At 42.1% G+C, this 18899-nt stretch overlaps 1 protein-coding gene across 1 annotated transcript in view; it reads right to left on the reverse strand.

Annotated features, from left to right (window-relative positions):
- SEPTIN2 (septin 2) overlaps positions 1-18899 on the reverse strand; it is a 493452-nt gene that overhangs the window by 59019 nt on the left and 415534 nt on the right. Inside the window, exon 8 of the mRNA XM_033957764.1 lies at positions 11360-11505. Coding sequence (XP_033813655.1) covers positions 11360-11505 — 146 coding nt within the window. The remainder of the gene's footprint in view (positions 1-11359; positions 11506-18899) is intronic.

Consider the following 18899-nt stretch of genomic DNA (forward strand, 5'->3'; position numbering starts at 1 on the left):
ACATAAAACCATTATAACTCAACCAATAATGTTCTGAATCCTGCCTACATTACCAACTACCCCTTAGCAAATTAGAAAATGTTCAATCTATTCCTAAGTACTTCTTCATATCTTTTCAATATGTACTTCTTAAGATCATAGCAATTCTTATGTAATCCGCCTTGAACCGCAAGGTAAAGGCAGAATAGAAATCACTAATGTAATGTATTGTAATGTTATATCTGTTTACAGATGTCCCAACCAAGAATATCGAAAGATTAGGTTCTTATCTCTGCTAATTTGTCTATGCTTTCCCATGCCAAACCAACACTGAAACAACGTTGACAGTGAATGCAATAACTTACCAAGTTCTCCCTATTATTAAAATCTTAGGTATTATTCTGGATTATAATTTAACAAAGAAGAATCAGATAGATGCTTTGGTGCGCAAATGTTTCCATACTTTATGGAAACTGTGTACCATAAGATCATATTTTGACGTTTCATCATTCAGATTGTTAGTCCAATTCCTGATTTTGAGTCAATTAGATTATTGTAACATAGTTTACTTGGCCGGTACTCAAAAATTTTTTCTGAGACTATGGGGCTCATAATTTTTAAAAAAACGTTCAAAAAGTGGCCTAAATCGGTAATTGGACGATCAAAAAGCCAGATCGTCCAAGTACTGATAATCAAAGCTGGTTTTAGAAGTATCTAAAGCCAGCTTAGGCTTTAGATACTTCCTCTAAACACCTAGAGCCTTTACCCTTCCTCTAAACGCCTAGAGCAAAAGAGGCTTTTTTTGAGGAGGGGAAAGGGAGGGAAGTGGGCGGGAGATGGGCCGACCTAGACTTAGTCATATAGCAAGTTTAACCAAAAACGTTAACAGGTTGCCCAGTCGGAACTTATACGTTTTGACTTACACCAAGTCAAAACAGGTATAAGTTCCAAATAGGGACTGCTGAGCTGAACGCGGCTGCCGCGATCAGCTCAGCATGCCCAATCTCTTCTACCGCAGCAGGAGATGCCCAATCTATCCTGCCGCGTTTCACAGCAGTTGGGGGGATCACGATCTATCCCCCACCTCCGAACCCACACAATACCAGCAAGAGGGAGCCCAACACCTCCTGCCGAAGCAACCCCGTGACCCCCCAGACAATACCAGCAGGAGGGAGCCCAACCCCTCCTGCCGAGGCAACCCCCCACCCCTCCAGACAATACCAGTAGGAGGGAGCCCAACCTCTCCTGCTGAGGCAACCCCCCCTAAAATACGGGCAGGAGGGATCCCAGGACCTCCTGCCCATGGCACACACCCCTACGACTGCCCCCACAACCCTCCGATTGCTCCCTCAAACTACCGAACAGCCCCCAACCCAGCGACGCCCTCACCCCTGACACTCCTGACATTAAGTTGAACGGACGGATGGGTCCCAAGCCCGTCCGCCCGGCAGACCCACCATCCTCTGAATGGCGAGCCTAGGGCCTGATTGGGCCAGGAGCATAAGGCCCTGCCCATAGGAGGGGCTTAGGTGCCTAGGCCAACCGAAATTGGCCCAGTTGCCTTAGGACTATCCTGTTGGCGGGGCCTTAGGCACATGGGCTGGGTTGCCCCCATATGCCTAAGGGTACACCCCTCAGGCAACTGGACCAATTCTGGTTGGTTCCTCTGGCCCCTATGGGTGGGGCTTAGGCGTCTGGCACAATCAGGCCCTAGGCCCGCCATTCAGAGGATGGAGGGCCTGCTGGGAGGACGGGCTTGGGACCCGTCCGTCCAACTTAATGTAAGTGCAGGGGGCCATTTGGGGGTTCAGGGGGCAGTCACAGTGGATGTGTGCTTTGGGCAGGAGGCCCTGGGATCCCTCCTTCCAGTATTTTGGGGGGTGGGGTTGTCACCTCGGCAGGAGGGGTTGAGCTCCCTCCTGCTGGTATTGTCTGAGGGGGGGTGGGGGGGGTCGCCTCAGCAGGAGGGGTTTGGCTCCCTCCTGCCAGTATTGACTGGGGGGGTGAGGGGGGCCACCTCGGTAGGAAGGGTTGGGCTCCCTCCTGCTGGTATTGTCTGGGGGGGGTCGCGAGGTCCCTTAGCAGGAGGGGTTGGGCTCCATCCTGCCGGTATTGTCGATGTTTGGGTGTGGGGGGTAGATCGCGATTCCAGCAGGAGAGATTGGCCCCTCCTTCGCCTAAAAGATCTTGTTTTGGGCGTTTGGGACAGGCTATTTTTTAGTTGATAATGTGTTCTAAGGTTAGACGTAGTGGTGGTCTGGGTGTTAAACTGAACGAAGAGGTAGGCCATTCTAAAAAAACAAACAAACAACCCAACTCATTTTGGATGGTTTTTTTTTAGAATGGACATTTTCCCTGCTGCTACTTTCAGCATTTAGGGCCTTAGGCCAAAAGAGGACTTAGACGTTTATTTTTATTATGCCCCTCCATGCATAATTCAGAATGCAGCTATAAGCTTGATCTTTGGTTTAGAAAAGTACAATCACATTACTCCATTTATTCATGAGCTGCATTGGCTGCTGGTGGAGGCTCAGGTGATGTTTAAATTCAGTTGCATCTGCTATAAATTATTATTCGGTCTTATTTCCAGCTATGTAGTAGATTCTTTTACTCTTGTTAATGTAAAGCATCCAAGACAATCAGTTACATTCTTCTCATTCCCTTCTGTCAAAGGATGTAAATATAAGAAATACCACCAGCCTCTTGGGATAAAGATTTAAATTCCTTGATCTCTAATGCTGGGCTTTATCAACATTTCAGGAAAAATTTAAAAACCCATTTCTTCATCAAAATTTTAGGTAATTGACTATCCATCTTGAATCCATCGACTGGAGTATTGGTCACTCCAAATGCGCAAGGGAAGAGGAATTCCTAGAGGCTGTGAGGGACTGCTTCATGGAACAGCTAGTCAAGGAACCAACGCGAGGGGACGCCACTCTCGACCTAATCCTCAACGGACTAGGCGGACCTGCAAAGGAGGTGGAAGTAGTAGGGCCACTAGTCAACAGTGATCACAACATGATCCGGTATAAATTAGAAGTAGGGACCTCAAGGGTGAAGAGAACCACATCGACAGCACTCAACTTCAGGAAAGGGAACTACGATGCTATGAGGAAAATAGTGAGAAAGAAACTCAGCAACAGCTCTAGAAAGATGGGGACCATAGAGGAAGCATGGTCCCTTCTCAGGGACACGGTGCAAGAAGCACAAAACCTGTACATCCCCAGGTTTAGGAAGGGGTGCAAAAAAATCAAACAAAAGACCTGGTATGGACAACAAAAGAAGTAAAGAAGGCGATAGGTGACAAGAAAGTGTCCTTCCGAAAATGGAAAAAGGACCAAACTGAGGAAAACCGGAAGGACCACAAAAAACACCAAAAGGAATGTCACCGAGTGGTTAGAAAAGCTAAGAGACAATACGAAGAGAGGCTTATTTGGGAAGCAAGGAACTTCAAAGCGTTCTTTAGATACGTGAAAGGGAAGCAACCAGTGAGGGAGGATGTGGGCCCGTTAGATGATGGAGACAGAAAAGGAGTGGTTAAAGAGGAAAAAGAGGTAGCCGATAGGCTGAACCGGTTCTTTTCGTCGGTCTTCACAAGTGAGGACACCTCCAATGTACCGGAACCCGAGGAGACCATAAGTGGGGATCAGGATGAAAAACTGGAGACCTTAGAGGTAAGCTATGAGGATGTCCTCCGACAAATAGACAGATTGAAAAGTGACAAATCACCGGGCCCGGACGGAATCCACCCAAGGGTACTAAAAGAACTGAGGACGGAAATAGCGGGCACACTCCGACAAATCTGTAATCTATCCTTAAGCACTGGGAAGGTACCGGAGGACTGGAAGCTAGCGAATGTCACACCTATCTTCAAAAAGGGATCGAGGGGTGACCCGGGGAACTACAGACCGGTGAGCTTGACTTCGATTCCGGGCAAGATGATGGAAGCATTAATAAAGGATAGAATCTGTGAACACATAGAAAGAAATGGACAGCTGAAACCGAGCCAACATGGCTTCTGCAAGGGAAGATCATGCCAAACAAACCTACTGCACTTCTTTGAAGGGATAAACAGCCAGATGGACAAAGGGGAATCCATAGATATCATTTATCTCGACTTCCAAAAAGCCTTTGATAAGGTCCCCCATGAGCGGCTACTTAAGAAATTGTCGAACCACGGGGTGGGAGGAGATGTACACAGATGGATCAGGCACTGGTTGGCCGGCAGAAAACAAAGGGTTGGAGTGAAGGGTCAATACTCCGACTGGCAGAGGGTCACAAACGGTGTTCCGCAGGGGTCGGTGCTGGGACCACTGCTGTTCAATATATTTATCAACGACTTGGAAAAGGGGACGAGGTGTGAAGTTATAAAATTTGCTGATGACACCAAACTCTGCAGCAGAGTTAGGAACACAAAGGAGTGCGAAGACCTGCAAAGGGACCTAAGCAAACTGGAAGAGTGGGCAAACAAATGGCAAATGTGCTTTAACATAGAAAAATGTAAGGTCATGCATATAGGGAAAAGGAACCCAAGGTACAGCTACAAAATGGGGGGGAACATTGCTGGGGGAGAGTAATCTTGAAAAAGACTTGGGTGTGCTGGTGGATACAACCATGAAATCATCAGCGCAATGTGCAGCGGCCTTGAAGAAAGCTAACAGAATGCTGGGCATCATTAATTAGGGAATTACAACCAGGACGAAGGAAGTCATCATGCCACTGTATCGTGCAATGGTGTGCCCGCATCTGGAGTACTGCGTCCAATATTGGTCGCTGTACCTCAAGAAAGACATGGCGATACTTGAGAGGGTCCAGAGAAGAGCTACGAAAATGATAAATGGCATGGAGGACTTACTTTTTTCTTTTCTTCTTATTTTTTGCTACTCTCTAATGTTTGTCCTTTTTGATTCTGACAGGCCCTCTTGTTTTCCAAAGGGTAGCGTCACCTATTTATCTGCCTGCTTTGCGGCACACGCCGCAAAGGAGCACACCTAAGGAGCAGGTCCTGCTCCTTTATGCGCTCCTTCATGCAGGTACTCCATGCCTTAACTTCTTTCTCTCTCAATACTCTTTCTACTAAAATAATATCAAATGTTTCTCTTCCACACAGAATCTTATTTCTTATATATTACTTTCTAATCTTCCTTTCTACATCTCATATCCTTCCCCATCTTAATCCTTCTGTTCCCCAACATTATCATTCTATAACAATGGCCTCTATCCCCACTATATGGGGCTGCCGACCTCCTAAAAACACACCCCATCTTTCCCAATTTGAAAGCCAGCCAAGACATTACATATCCATTCCAACTTATCCCCCGGTTAACCTTCATCTTAATCCACCTGAACCCCCCATCAAACTCAATATAGGCCTGATAAATGTCCGCTCCATAAAAAACAAATACCATTTAATTAATGATACCATCACTCAACACAATCTTCAACTCTTATGTATAACCGAAATTTGGTTAACCCAGGGAGAAGAAGCCTACCTTACCCAAGCCTGCCCTTCTAATATAAGACAATCTTTCAGCCTCGCCTAAACAAAAAAGGAGGAGGCATAGCTGTCATCTATCACTCTTCAATCCCCCTACAGCCTAATCCTTCTAACTTATTCTCTAATGCTCCTATTGAAACTCTCCATTTATCTATAAAACACTTTACTCCCCTTAATTTCCTTCTTATCTACCTTCCCCCACCCGTTACTAAAAACTCTCTTTCTATTCTTCTTTCCACCATATCAGACTTTAATATTGCCTATCCAAACTCCATTATCCTCGGAGACTTCAATATCCACTTTAACTCTCCCAATCATCACAACACCTCCGAACTCTTAACCTTAATTTCTGATTTATCACTATCTCCCCTCATTTCTTTACCTACACACTCCGCAGGTAATACTTTAGACATGATTTTCTGTCCAACTTCTATTACTCATCTCTTTCAAAACTTCTTATTCCATTCAATACCTTGGTCAGATCACACTCTAATTACCTGGCAACTTGATTTCCCAATACATTCAAGTCTTATCCAACATAAAAACTCCTCTTTCACTCGCAATATTAAAAATATAACACTTTCTTCCATTCAGACCTCTTTTAACCTAAATATACAGGATTTTTCGTCCCTCCCTATTTCTGAACAATTTTCTCTCTGGGAAACATCAACAAAATCCTTATTAGATTCTCTGGCTCCCAAAGTAGGAAATAAACCCACCTCAAATCAGACTCAAAAAAAACAACAACCTTGGTACAATGACAAACTGGCTCTTCTCCGTCGACAACTTCGGTCTATAGAAAACAAATGGCGCAAAACACACCTTAATAGTTTTCTTATTCTTTTCAAAGAAAAAGCCTCTCATTACAAAAAAGCCATTCAACAAACTAAAAAAGATTACTACTCTAAACTTATCGCCTCTACCCGTAATTCTTCTACCCTCTTCAGTCTTGCTCAATCACTTTCAAAATATTCCAATAAAAAAAAAATCTACCTACCTCTACCCTACCATCAACAGATGATTTATCTCTATTCTTTGATACTAAAATCAAAGACATCAGATCACATCTTGGACCTTCTTTACCCATCTCCTCCTCTCAGAATCTCAATGTTTCGACCCAATTACCTTTCAGCTCTTGTTCTAATTTCAAAATGCCTTCACTTACAAATCTGTCTCTCATCTTACAATCTATAAACTCCCCCAATAATCTACTGGAAAGCATTCCCCCTATACTCCTTAAAAATTTTTTTTCTTTTTTTGGCCCATACATCTGGGAAATGATTTCCAAATCTCTTTCTGACAGCCAAGTTCCCGCTTCTTGGAAAACAGCTCTCATCTTCCCAAAACTCAAACAACACAATCTAGATTCCTCCTTACCTAACAACTACCGCCCCATTGCTAATCTACCTTTAATTTCCAAACTTACGGAAAAAATCATCCACTCCCAACTTTCAGAATTCATTGACAAAACCCATGCTCTACACCCATGCCAAACCGGCTTTCGCTCTTCACACTCTACAGAACTATCTCTATTAGGCCTTATCACAACTATCCACTATTACCATGATCACCAAAAATCTGTTCTTCTTATTCCCCTCGACCTATCTGCAGCCTTTGACACTATAGACCACTCTCTTCTTATTAACAGACTCAAAGACTGCGGTATTACAGGTTCAGCACTTTCGTGGTTTATATCTTACTTTCATGAACGTATCTCTAAAGTTCATGTAAACAATGAAACTTCTTTAGCTATATCTCAAACTTATGGAGTCCCACAAGGTTCTATTCTATCCCCTTTACTATTTAATATTTTTCTGTCACCTTTTCTTACTTTAGCACAATCTATCGGATTTACTATCTTTGCATACGCAGACGATATACAACTTCTTCACCCAATCAATACTACAAACATTTCAGACATACAAGATATAAACAATAAACTAGACATCATAAATGATTGGCTATACTCAAATAAACTTTCCCTCAATATTGATAAATCCCGTGGACTCCTTCTTCCTATCAAAACATCAGAATCACTATTGGGAACAATTTCTATTAAATCAATCCCATTACAAATGGAAAACAAAATAAAACTCTTAGGTATCATCATTGATAGGGATCTCACTTTTCATGACCACATTAGTTCGGTCGTAAAAATCTGCTTTTTTAAACTCCGTATCATCCGATCACTAATCTCCATCCTAGAAACTGATTCAATTAATATTCTGATTCATTCCCTAGTTATTTCTCATTTAGATTACTGTAATTCTCTTTTTAACGGCCTCCCCCTAAAAGAAATCCGACGTCTACAACTGATACAAAACACTGCAATAAAACTTATTTACAAATTAGGCAAATTCGAACATGTCACCCCTCTTCTAAAAGAGGCTCATTGGCTCCCTATCACTCACCGTATTACTTACAAAATCATCTTACTCTCCTTTAAAGTAAAACTTTCTCACCAACCCTCATTCCTTGATAAACTTCTCATTCCTCAATGTTCCCCACGCACTCTTAGATCAACAGATCAAAAACTTCTCTTCATCCCTTCCTTAAAAGATTCTTACTATTCTCGGAAAATAAATTTCGCAGTAACTGCCCCTACATTATGGAATTCCTTACCACAACACCTCCGCAACGAACAACAGCTAATAAAATTTAAAATCAACTTAAAGACTTTTCTATTCCGCGATGCATTCAACAGTAATTAGATTAATCATAATTCAATCCTCTCTTTCGCTTTACTTTTTTTTTTTTCTTTTTTTTCTCTTCTTTCTTCTCTTCTTATTTCTTCTATACTCCAAGCTACCATTTGGCTTAACAAAGCGACACTATCCATTATGTTCTATCCCAAACCCACTATCTCCCTCTCTTCTCAATTATGTAACTTTTCCCTCCCTTCCCCCCCATCCTCACCTTCAAATTTGTCCAGTTATTGTCATCTATGTTCACTTCTTTTATTTAAATGCCTATCATTGTATATTTTTGTTTCTCCTATTTTTAAATTTTATTGTTAACCGGCCAGACATTTGTTTGATGGTCGGTATATTAAAAACTAATAAACTTGGAAACAAGTTGGTATTCTTCTCCCTGGAAAAGAGGAGGCTTAGGGGAGACATGATAGAAACTTTCAAGATCATGAGGGGCATGGAGAAGGTAGACAAAGATAGATTCTTCAAACTACGGGGAACCACAGGCACAAGAGGGCACTCGGAGAAACTGGAAGGGGACAAGTTTAGAACCAATGCCAGGAGATTCTTCTTCACACAGAGGGTTGTGGACACATGGAACGCGCTCCCGGAGGAAGCGGTCGGGCAGAGTACGCTACGAGGATTCAAAGAGGGATTGGATGGATTCCTGTAGGATAGGGGGATTGAGGGATACAGATAAGGGTAGATAAGAGTATGGAAAGAGTAAAGATAAAAACAAGGGGCTATAGGGCTAAATCAAGTAAACATGACAGGTCATGGACCTGATGGGCCGCCGCGGGTGTGGACTGCTGGGCGCGATGGACCTCTGGTCTGACCCAGCGGAGGCAAATTCTTATGTTTTTATGTCTCCTTACTTTTGTAAACCGTATGGATGTTTACTGTTATGCGGTATAGAAGGCAGCTTTTATGTTATGTTATCTTTTGTAAATCCTCATTTTATTCCAGGACCAGTGAGTTGTTTACCTCCTCCCGCCAGAAAGCCTCAAACATTTGAAGCTTTTACCCCCTCCCTCTCACACCTTACCATTGAGTATGCTCCTCTGGACTCCAAGAATATCTATAGAGGATAACAAACAAGAGAGAGAGGAACGGGGAACTCCCCAACAAGCAAATCAATTCTGCTCATATAAACAAATGCAATAATGCAAAATGAAAAAAACCCCCAACAGGTTATTAAACATTGAAAATCTGAACGACAAAACAGTGTTAAGAGGAGACACAGCCTGCAATGTTAGAAGGGGGCACCTGAACTAAGGAAACACCCCCCCCCCCCAATTTAAGTGCTAAACCCAGTCAGATGGCACTCATAAAGGCTGGTCAGAAACACAAATTCAGCTTACCAGTACCTGTAAGGCAGACAATCAACGAATCAGAAGACACAAGGTGGGTTGCAGGAATAAAGTGAGGATTTACAAGAAAGAGGATTAGCAAAGATAAGAACTTAATCTTTCGTTCTTGTACAATCCCACTTTATTCCGGGACCAGTGGGACGTAACAGAACAGTCCCGAAAAGTCAGGGTGGGACTGATGAGCATGCTGCCAACACAGATGAACCAAAAGAGGCATCAATCCTGTAAAACTTGGTGAAGGATGACCACATAACAGCCCTACAAATCTCATCCAGAGACACAGCAGACGATTCTGCCCAAAAGGAGGACACTCCAGGACTTCTTTCCAGCTGCCTTGTAAGCCACTGAAAGGGCTGAACGAATCTACCTAGCAATGGTAGCCTTAGAGGCTGGCCTACTTTTGCAGGTAGGATCCGCCAGAACAAACAGGTGATTAGAGAGACGAAACTCATTGATAACTTCCAAATACCGCAACAAAAAGTCTGCGCATGTCTAGAGACTGCAGCACCTGATCCTGGTCCTTCGAACCAGAAGAAGTTTGTGGATTTCTGCAACTCCCAGATTGTGGGTTGGGATTGAACACCTAGCATATGAAATCCAGTAGGGACATAACAGAATGCAAATTAAAGCAAATCATTACACATGCCAGAAATGCATCCAATCCTGGGGGATTCTGAGCAATGAAGAAATTTTGTGCAGAATTCTGCACAAGTAGCAGCAACAACTTGCATGGTTAGGCACCCCCTGTCCCATACCACCATTTTTTTCACTATTCTGTGGTGCTACTCATCTGTTAATAGGATGCAGTGAGTGGTTTCATGCTAAGCTATATCCTCCTCTTCTACTTCTCCAAGAGTGCTGATTTGAACCATGTAACTGTACAGTGCTCTTCTTGGTTCATATCAGCAGTCTGCCTCTAGGTAGCAAAAGAAGAGAATTGGCTAGACATGTAGCTGCTCTCCTCTTAGCAGGGCTCTTCACACCTCTTTTATAAATTTTTTAACCTATTTTATGAGCCTCAGCCCCACCACTCACCGCCTCAAAATCCTTTCATCGCGGCAAGCTTTACGTGATATTTTCCTCATTGGCTCCTTAAAAGCAATTTTTAAATCTTTTTTAAAACTATTTTTAAAAAGTGCATATGTGCCTTACAATATTGCACTTTTCCCTATTTTTATCATTTGTATCATTCATATATTAAAGTGCTCCATGCTTACTTTTACTTTATTTAAATATATAAATAAGCAAATAACAGCTTAATTTCATGTAGCTTAATTCATATATAGCTTCTATCAACCTTCATTTTAACTCTGCTCGGCTTGGGAGGGCTACACCTGACATGATTTTGAGGCGGTGAGTGGTGGGGCTGAGGCTCATAAAATAGGTTAAAAAATGTATAAAAGAGGTGTGAAGAGCCCAGATTTATATATTATAAATACAGTCTTTAGGGTCTGTGTAGAAGTTTAGAATATACACTGCTCCTCTTAGCAGGTGCATCAGTGAAATCTGGCATTGTGTGCTTTGGGAGGGGATAGGGTGGAAGTATTTTATTTTCATAAGGGACTGTCCAAGCATATGCCCCAGTATACACACCTAAAACATCTCATATAAAATCCTTCCATTGGAAAGTATGCGTAGATTTTATAGTACTTTACATGTCTAAATGCTTTGAAAATGAGCCTATATGTCTTTATAAGATAGGCAACTTCTTTGTCTCCCAACTCAGCAAACTGTTATACAGTTGCCACCATAGTGTGTACCCTTGCCATTTTCTAGTTTGAGTGGATGAGTTTATTTCTCCCTCTCATGTGAAATAATCTTACATTAACATAGTTCTCAGCTTCAGGAAGTCATTGTGTTCAGGATTCTCCACTTCAACAATGCCCCAGGGATACAGACGACCTCTAACCTTTTTACCTTTAGCTTCAATTAGTTGATTAGATCCCACCACAGAAAAGGGAATACTGGCCTGAAAGGAAAACAAAAACAAATCTACCATCAAAATGCCTTAAAAAATATAATTTGGGCAAATATAAATTCAGAAAAATTGCCGCAGCACAGAAAATGTGCACAATTTTTAAATACTCAGAAATGTTGGACTATTTCATTTTTGCATTTAAATAAGAATCATTCATTTCTTTACTGAAAAATCCAGTATGAGAAATGCCTATGAGAAAATAGGTTTGTATTTAGGAAAATCCGATTTAGAAACTTAGTATAAAATTTTATAACAGTTCATTACACTTTACAAAAATGATAGCAAACAAAGCATAACTGCTTACTTGAACCTCCTTTACCATACAAGATGATGTCAGCCATTTGTATGTGGACACTATCACAGTTAGGGTTTCAGTCTAAGAATTTTAGCTTTGAAGATGTTATCCAATTAAAAACAGTGAGGTGGGTTAGCTAGTTGTTGCACAATCAATACACTAAGTGAAAAATCAATCTGTTAAATCAATAAGTTCCACAGAAAAGCAAATTAATGAAGATCAATCTAAATGTGGAGGATAGTGTCTCAGAGCAGCAAAACTGGGTGGAATTGTCCAATCAGAAAGGTGCACAAATAAGTGTCTTTCAACTCATCTGATTGATCTTTTATTCATCCAAAGTAACTCGACCCGACGTGTACATGTTTCGGCCCTAAGGCCTGCGTCAGGAATCTTGATGATCTTTGGATATATGAACAAAATGAGAACCACTTGTAATGCCGTATATATCAGAACGCCGTAATACCGCAACTTGGCAGTAAATGAAAAACTAGTTTTTCATTTACTGCCAAGTTGCGATATTACGGCGTTCTGATATATACGGCATTACAAGTGGTTCTCATTTTTGTTCATATATCCAAAGATCATCAAGACTCCTGACGCAGGCCTTAGGGCCGAAACATGTACACGTCGGGTCGAGTTACTTTGGATGAATAAAAGATCAATCAGATGAGTTGAAAGACACTTTTATTTGTGCACCTTTCTGATTGGACAATTCCACCCAGTTTTGCTACTTTGTACTTTTGTGGATTTTGTTTCCCCTGTTTTTTGCGCGTAGTGTCTCAGAGCACCACTAAAGGGATCATGAAGGCTTTCACCCTTAATTTGTGTGGTGATGGTTATCTTTCATCAACACAACCCCCCACAATCCTTACTACTCTATCTTAGCAAATTCTATATTGCAATTAGTCAATCTTATTTTTTGTCAAAACTTTTCAGACTAATAAATTAATTCATTTTTCTTAATTTTCAACTTTGTTTAAAACTTTTTTTGTGCTTTTTTGTCTTAAAGTTTTTGGAAATTTTTATCTTCTTTAAACCAACCCTTAAGTTGTATAGGGAATGATTATGGCTCTTCTGAACACTTTGGCGAAAATGCAGTTTGGGCCTTTAAGCGAATGGCAAGAGAAAAGATAAAGAGCGAAGATAAGTAAAATTGCTCTTTCTGTATGCTGAAAATAATCAGTAGGATGATTACAGCTTTGTAAGTGAGGCAGTAAAACAGCTGGTGGCATTGACAGCCATAATCATTCCCGCTATTTATGCTATTCAGTAGAATTTTGAAAGCAAAAGGTTGTAATGTATGAAAAAAAGAAGAAACAAATAAGAAAAGAAAATTTTCATTACTGCCAATTATTGATCATACAATATATTTATTAAAAGCACAAGATTGTGGGTATAAATCACATATAAAATCAAAAAAAGAAAAAGAACACACTGAAGACACAAGACCAATGATGATGTTCAAAGCCCCATTTAAGTGTTTCTGCTTTTAGCATTATTAAACACCTGGGCGTTTGAGTTCTGTCTTCAGTTAGCTTAGCGGTAGATACAGAACTGTAAGCATTATCAATACACCATTGTCAAATCTGCATTGATTTACTTCAGTCAAAATGAGATAAACAGCTGTAACATTATACCTTGAATTCAGGACTAAATTTAAAGTAGTTCTCTTATTGGTTCCTGGACCAGTTGCTCCAAGAAGCAGTCATTTATCACATCTAGGAATTTTACTTCCCTAGCACTCAAATATTAACTGAATAAATGTAATTTAAATTAGTGGTTCCCAAGTCTGTCCTGGAGGACCACCAGGCCAGTCGGGTTTTGGGGATAGCCCTAATGAATATGCATGAGAGAGATTTGCATATAATGGAGATGACAGGCATGCAAATCTGTCCCATGCATATTCATTAGGGATATCCCCAAAACCTGACTGGCCTAGTGGTCCTCCAGGACAGGGTTGGGAACCACTGATTTAAATCATACTATACTTCTCCCTCCGTGTTTGCGATTTCAAATATTTGTGGGTTTTTTGGCCCGCCCCCCCCCCCCTACTGAATTGCTCGGAGGCAGCCTGCATCAACCAGAACCAGCACTGGGACTTGGATCGGGGCGAAGAGGCGGCGATCGGAGGAGGAGGGGGGGCGATCAGAGGCGAACAGCCGCCCCAGGAGCACAGCCCTCAGCTGTGGATGCAGCTCCAGTAGCAACTTCGGGCTACACATCAACCGCCTGGCCATGCATGGATCTTATCTGGTGGTCTAGCAGTGATGCAGGGTAGGAGCAATCTTCCTACACTCCTGCCCCGTACAGAGCCGTCATCAAAAATGGTTGTTGTGAGTTCCAGTGGTCTCACGAGACTACAACGGGAACTCATAGCAGCCATTTTCAATGATGGCTCTGCATGGGGCAAGAGTGTAGGAAGATCGCTCCTGCCCTGCATCACTGCTAGATCACCAGGTAAAGTCCGTGCATGGCCAGGGATGCAGGAGGGAGGCAGGGATGGGTCAGAGTCGGTCCAAAAGTTATTCGTGAATTTTCCATATTCACGGGCTGGCTCTGCTCCTAACCTCTGCGAATACAGAGGGAAGAGTATACTATCTATAAAGAGTAGAACATGTTTTCATATATTCACAAAAACAATACACACTATTTGTAACTACTGAGCCTTTAACCCTTATTACAAAAGTAATAAAGGAGATAAAAAGACCTCTGTTCAGCTTCACAGGTCAAAAACTCCTTTTATAACAGTCCAAAATTTTCCATCAAAAATCACTGATTACAAAATGTTCTCTATGTTGCTTCAATAATATATCGTATTTTTGGTCCATAAGATGCACTTTTTCCACCCCTAAATAGGGTGTGGAAAAGTGGGTGTGTCTTATGGAGCAAAGATGACCTCCCCCCAGTACCCTTTAATAACATGGCCTGCCTACTGGCCCTTCCTTTTAAAACACCCTCACCTGCCCACAGTACCTTTTTAAACGCTCCCTGAAGCTTGGTGGTCCAGCGGTGTATGGGCCGGCAGGAGTGCGCTGCTGCCTGGGCCCACCCCACTTTCTGAATGGCTGCGTCATTTCTCGAGAGACTCGCGAGAACTGACTGCAGCCATTCAGAAAGCGGGGCGGGCCACCGCTGGCCCACCAGGCTTTAGGGGGCATTTAAAAAGATACTGTGGGCGGGTGAGGGTGTTTTAAAAGGAAGGGCCGGTGGGTGGGCCGTGTTATTAAAGCATACCAGGAGGGGGGGGGTCTTTTAAAAGGAAGGGCCGGCGGGCAGAGGTTTTTTAAAAGGAAGGGCCGGCGGTGGGCCGTGTAATTAAAGAGTATTGGGAGGAGGATTGGTAGTCGGCTGGGATGGATCTCTCCTGTCCCAGCCTACCACTAGACCACCAGAGGTGAGGGGGGTGGCAGGTTACAGGTCAGGGAAGGGGGGCTAGGGTGCAGAGCCTGGCAAGGAGTGTGGGGTTGAGTGCAGAGCCTGGCAGGGCGTGAGGGAGGCTGGGTGCACAATTTGGTTCAGAATGATTTTTTTCTTGTTTTCCTACTCTAAATCTAGGGTGCGTCTTATGGTCTGGTGGTCTTATGGAGTACTTGCACTTCATATATCAGGCTTCTTTAACATCCCATTTGCACAAAGTTCAAACTTCAATGACCATAGTAGAAAAAAAATCTCTAGCGTACTTAGCTGCAGTCCACATGTCTCTAATCACTTCCTTTCACATTCCAAATGTAGTCTGAACACTTCCACAGAATATTGCAGCAACTAATGCAAAAGGGGCTCCCTGTTTTGCCTTCCAGCTGTGTCAGGGAGTCTATTGCTGTGCCTTCTGTCTAAGCATAGCACTGTTCCCAGTACTGAAAGCTGTCTTTAAAAAGAAAGTTATTAGGTTTGCTCATTCCATTAGTAGTCCACATGTCTGTAGTTCTGGTTTATCACCCGGATTGCTTCATCCACTGGCATTTTTGTGAATAGGAAAATATGCTGAAACTGACCAGAAAGCACAGCTATTTATCGTAACAGGTGTTATCAAGGGACAGCAGGCAGATATTTTCTACATGTGGGTGACCTCCAAGCTAACCAGAAAGGGATAGAGGGAGAGTTGGCAATTTAGGAGAATAGATGCTGCAAAACTGACTGGCCAAAGTGGCCGTCACGCCTGGAGAAAGCATCCAGACAGTAGTGAGAGGTGAACATATGAACCGAGGACCAAGTGGCAGCCTTACAGATTTCCTTAATGGGAGTGGAGCGGAGAAAAGCAACAGACGCTGCCATCGCCCTGACCTTGTGTCCTGTGACTCTACCCGGCAGGGAGAGACCAGCCTGAGCACAACAGAAAGAAATACAAGCGGCCAATCAGTTAGAAATGATCTGCTTAGAGACAGAGTGACCCAAGCGATTAGGATCGAAAGAAAGGAACAGCTGGAGAGCAGAACGATGAGGAGCGGTGCGCTTCAAGTAGAAGGCCAGTACACGCTTACAATCAAGAGAATGTAGAGCTACTTCCCCAGTGTAAGAATTGGGCTTCGGAAAAAACACAGGAAGAACAATGGATTGGTTGATGTGAAAATCAGAAACAATCTTAGGTAAGAACTTAGGATGGGTACGGAGAACCACCTTATCGTGATGGAAGACAGTGAAAAGTGGGTCTGCTACTAAGGCTTGAAGCTCACTGACCCGACGGGCAGAAGTGAGAGCAATAAGAAACACAACTTTCCAAGTAAGAAACTTTAAGTGAGCCTGCACTAGCGGCTCGAACAGGGGTTTCATCAATTGGGCAAGGACTACGTTAAGATCCCAAACCACCGGAGGAGGTTTAAGGGGCGGATGAACATGAAAAAGTCCTTTCATGAAGCGGGAGAACACAGGATGAACAGTTTTTAAATTCGGAACGAGGCCGGGATATAAGAAAAAAGAAAGCCGCGGCCCCGCAAGGCCAGGCAGCCAAAGGAAGACCGGGAACCCGGTCAAAATTACACGAACTGAAAAAAATGAAAATAAAGAAAATGAAAGACACGAGCACAGCGACCCAAAAGAAACTAACTAAAAAAGCTGCGGTGCAAGAGGGACAATGAGATCGCGCGAAGCAAGGGAGCAGTGCTTCTGGCTCCATGGAAAACAGAGAACTGAGGACACGTGGAGGAGACGCATGCCCTAGGCAGGGTGGGAGGGGCACGCGCGCATGCGCGGGCCAATCGTAAGCCTGAAGGTCTTCGAGCAAGTCTGCTTGCGAAAATGTCCGCTAGGGGGCTCCGTCGGTGACGTCATCCACATGTAGAGAATATGCTGCCTGCTTGTCCTGGGATAATGTCTGTCTCACTTAGTTGCAGGTCAGTGATGATCTCAATGAGATGGACAGAATCTCTAACATTTAAAACGATGTCATCAGTTAAAGTTCTTAACTTTTGGGCTAGATAACATACTAGAGGATGGGTTGTAGAATTGACAGCACATACAATGGGTCGCAGTGGTTTGTGGATCTAGGGGTCAGGTGGTTATCTTGCTTCAAGTGAGATTTTAACTCCGGCTCGATAAAGTGGCATTGCTTATCCGATTTATTATTTCTCTATGAATTTTCCAAAGTAGGTTGCTGGGAGCAGTGTGTATGTGTCCTCTGCTAGGAGACTGGATATTCTTTTGGTGGTAATCTTTGATGTAATTAGTGATGAAGCTACAAAAAACACTACAGAAGAAAAAGGAAACCAAGAAATCACCTTGGATATCAGAAGAAACCACAAAAGTAGTAAAAGAAAGAAGACAAACAAAACTATCTGGCGATAGAAAAAAAAAAAAAGTATCACAAATGAACTGAGTGTTTCAACGTCAAGTTTGGCAAGACAAAGAATATCTCATTACATTTTATATAAATGGAAAAACCAGATTAGTTTTTCAGGAGATTAACAGATTGCGGCAGAAATTCCAACCTCAACTGGAATGATATTGAATGATCCAGAAAGCATTAAAAAGAGATGGAAAGAATATATGGAAAATTTATACAAACAAGGCAACAAGGATTATATTACTGAAGTCTACAAAGCTTGGCATCGGGAGGTCATCTCTGGTCCTCGGAGATCGGATGATGGTCACTTTGCATAGACTGATATAATTCTTTATTTTTCTCTGAAAGTATTTCTTTTTTCTACCTGTTTTATTTTTCTTTTCTTCTTACGTTTGTTTTTAGTTTTGTTTTTATTCATTTTATTTATATTTTATACATGTTTTTCTTTTTTAATTACCTCTCGTTATGTTAATATGTTAGTATGTTAATAAATGTTTAATATGGTGCTTTGGTTAGATTGTGAGCCTTTTGGGATAGATAGGGAAGTTTTAAGCACCTAATGCCTACTACTATAGCCCATTCTGGGCTCCAGGGGAGGACAGGCTATAAAAATGAATAAATAAATAAATATTTTAAAAGAAGTCACAGCAGTGATTAAAGCTTTATTAAAAAAAAAACAAGTCACTTGGTATCAACAGTATTCCAACTGAATTAATAAAAGGCTCAAAATGTGCTATTATGGCCCTCACTCGCCTGTGTTAACAGATTTGAAAGAAAAAAACATGGCACACGATTGGAGAAGATTACTGTTCATACCTATACCCAAGGAAGGTGATGCCAAGGATTGTAACTACAGTACAATTGCATCAATTCCACACACCAACAAAATATTGCTGAAAATACAAAGAAGTCTCCAATCACACGTTGAGCAAGAACTATCCAAAGTTCAGGCTGGTTTCAGAAAAGGTAAAGGAACAAGACATTATTGCCAATGTTAGATGGATATTGGAGAAGAGAAAAGAATACCAAAACCCCTTATACCTTTGCTTCATTTACTACAGCAAAGCTTTTGACTTTGTGGATCACAAACTATGGAGAACTCTAGTGTAAATGGGAATACCCAAACACATAACTCAGTGATAGAGAGCCTATATGAAAATCAAGAAGCTGCAGTGAGAACTGAATATGGCAACACTGATTGGTTTCAAATAAAACATGGCATCAGGCAAGGATACATCTTGTCACCTTACCTGTTCAACTTGTACAGTGAAACCATCTTCAGAAAAGCAAATTTGGAAGAAAAGAGTGTCAGTT

The sequence above is a fragment of the Geotrypetes seraphini genome, chromosome 9, assembly GCF_902459505.1.
Source record: "Geotrypetes seraphini chromosome 9, aGeoSer1.1, whole genome shotgun sequence".
NCBI lineage: Eukaryota > Metazoa > Chordata > Amphibia > Gymnophiona > Dermophiidae > Geotrypetes > Geotrypetes seraphini.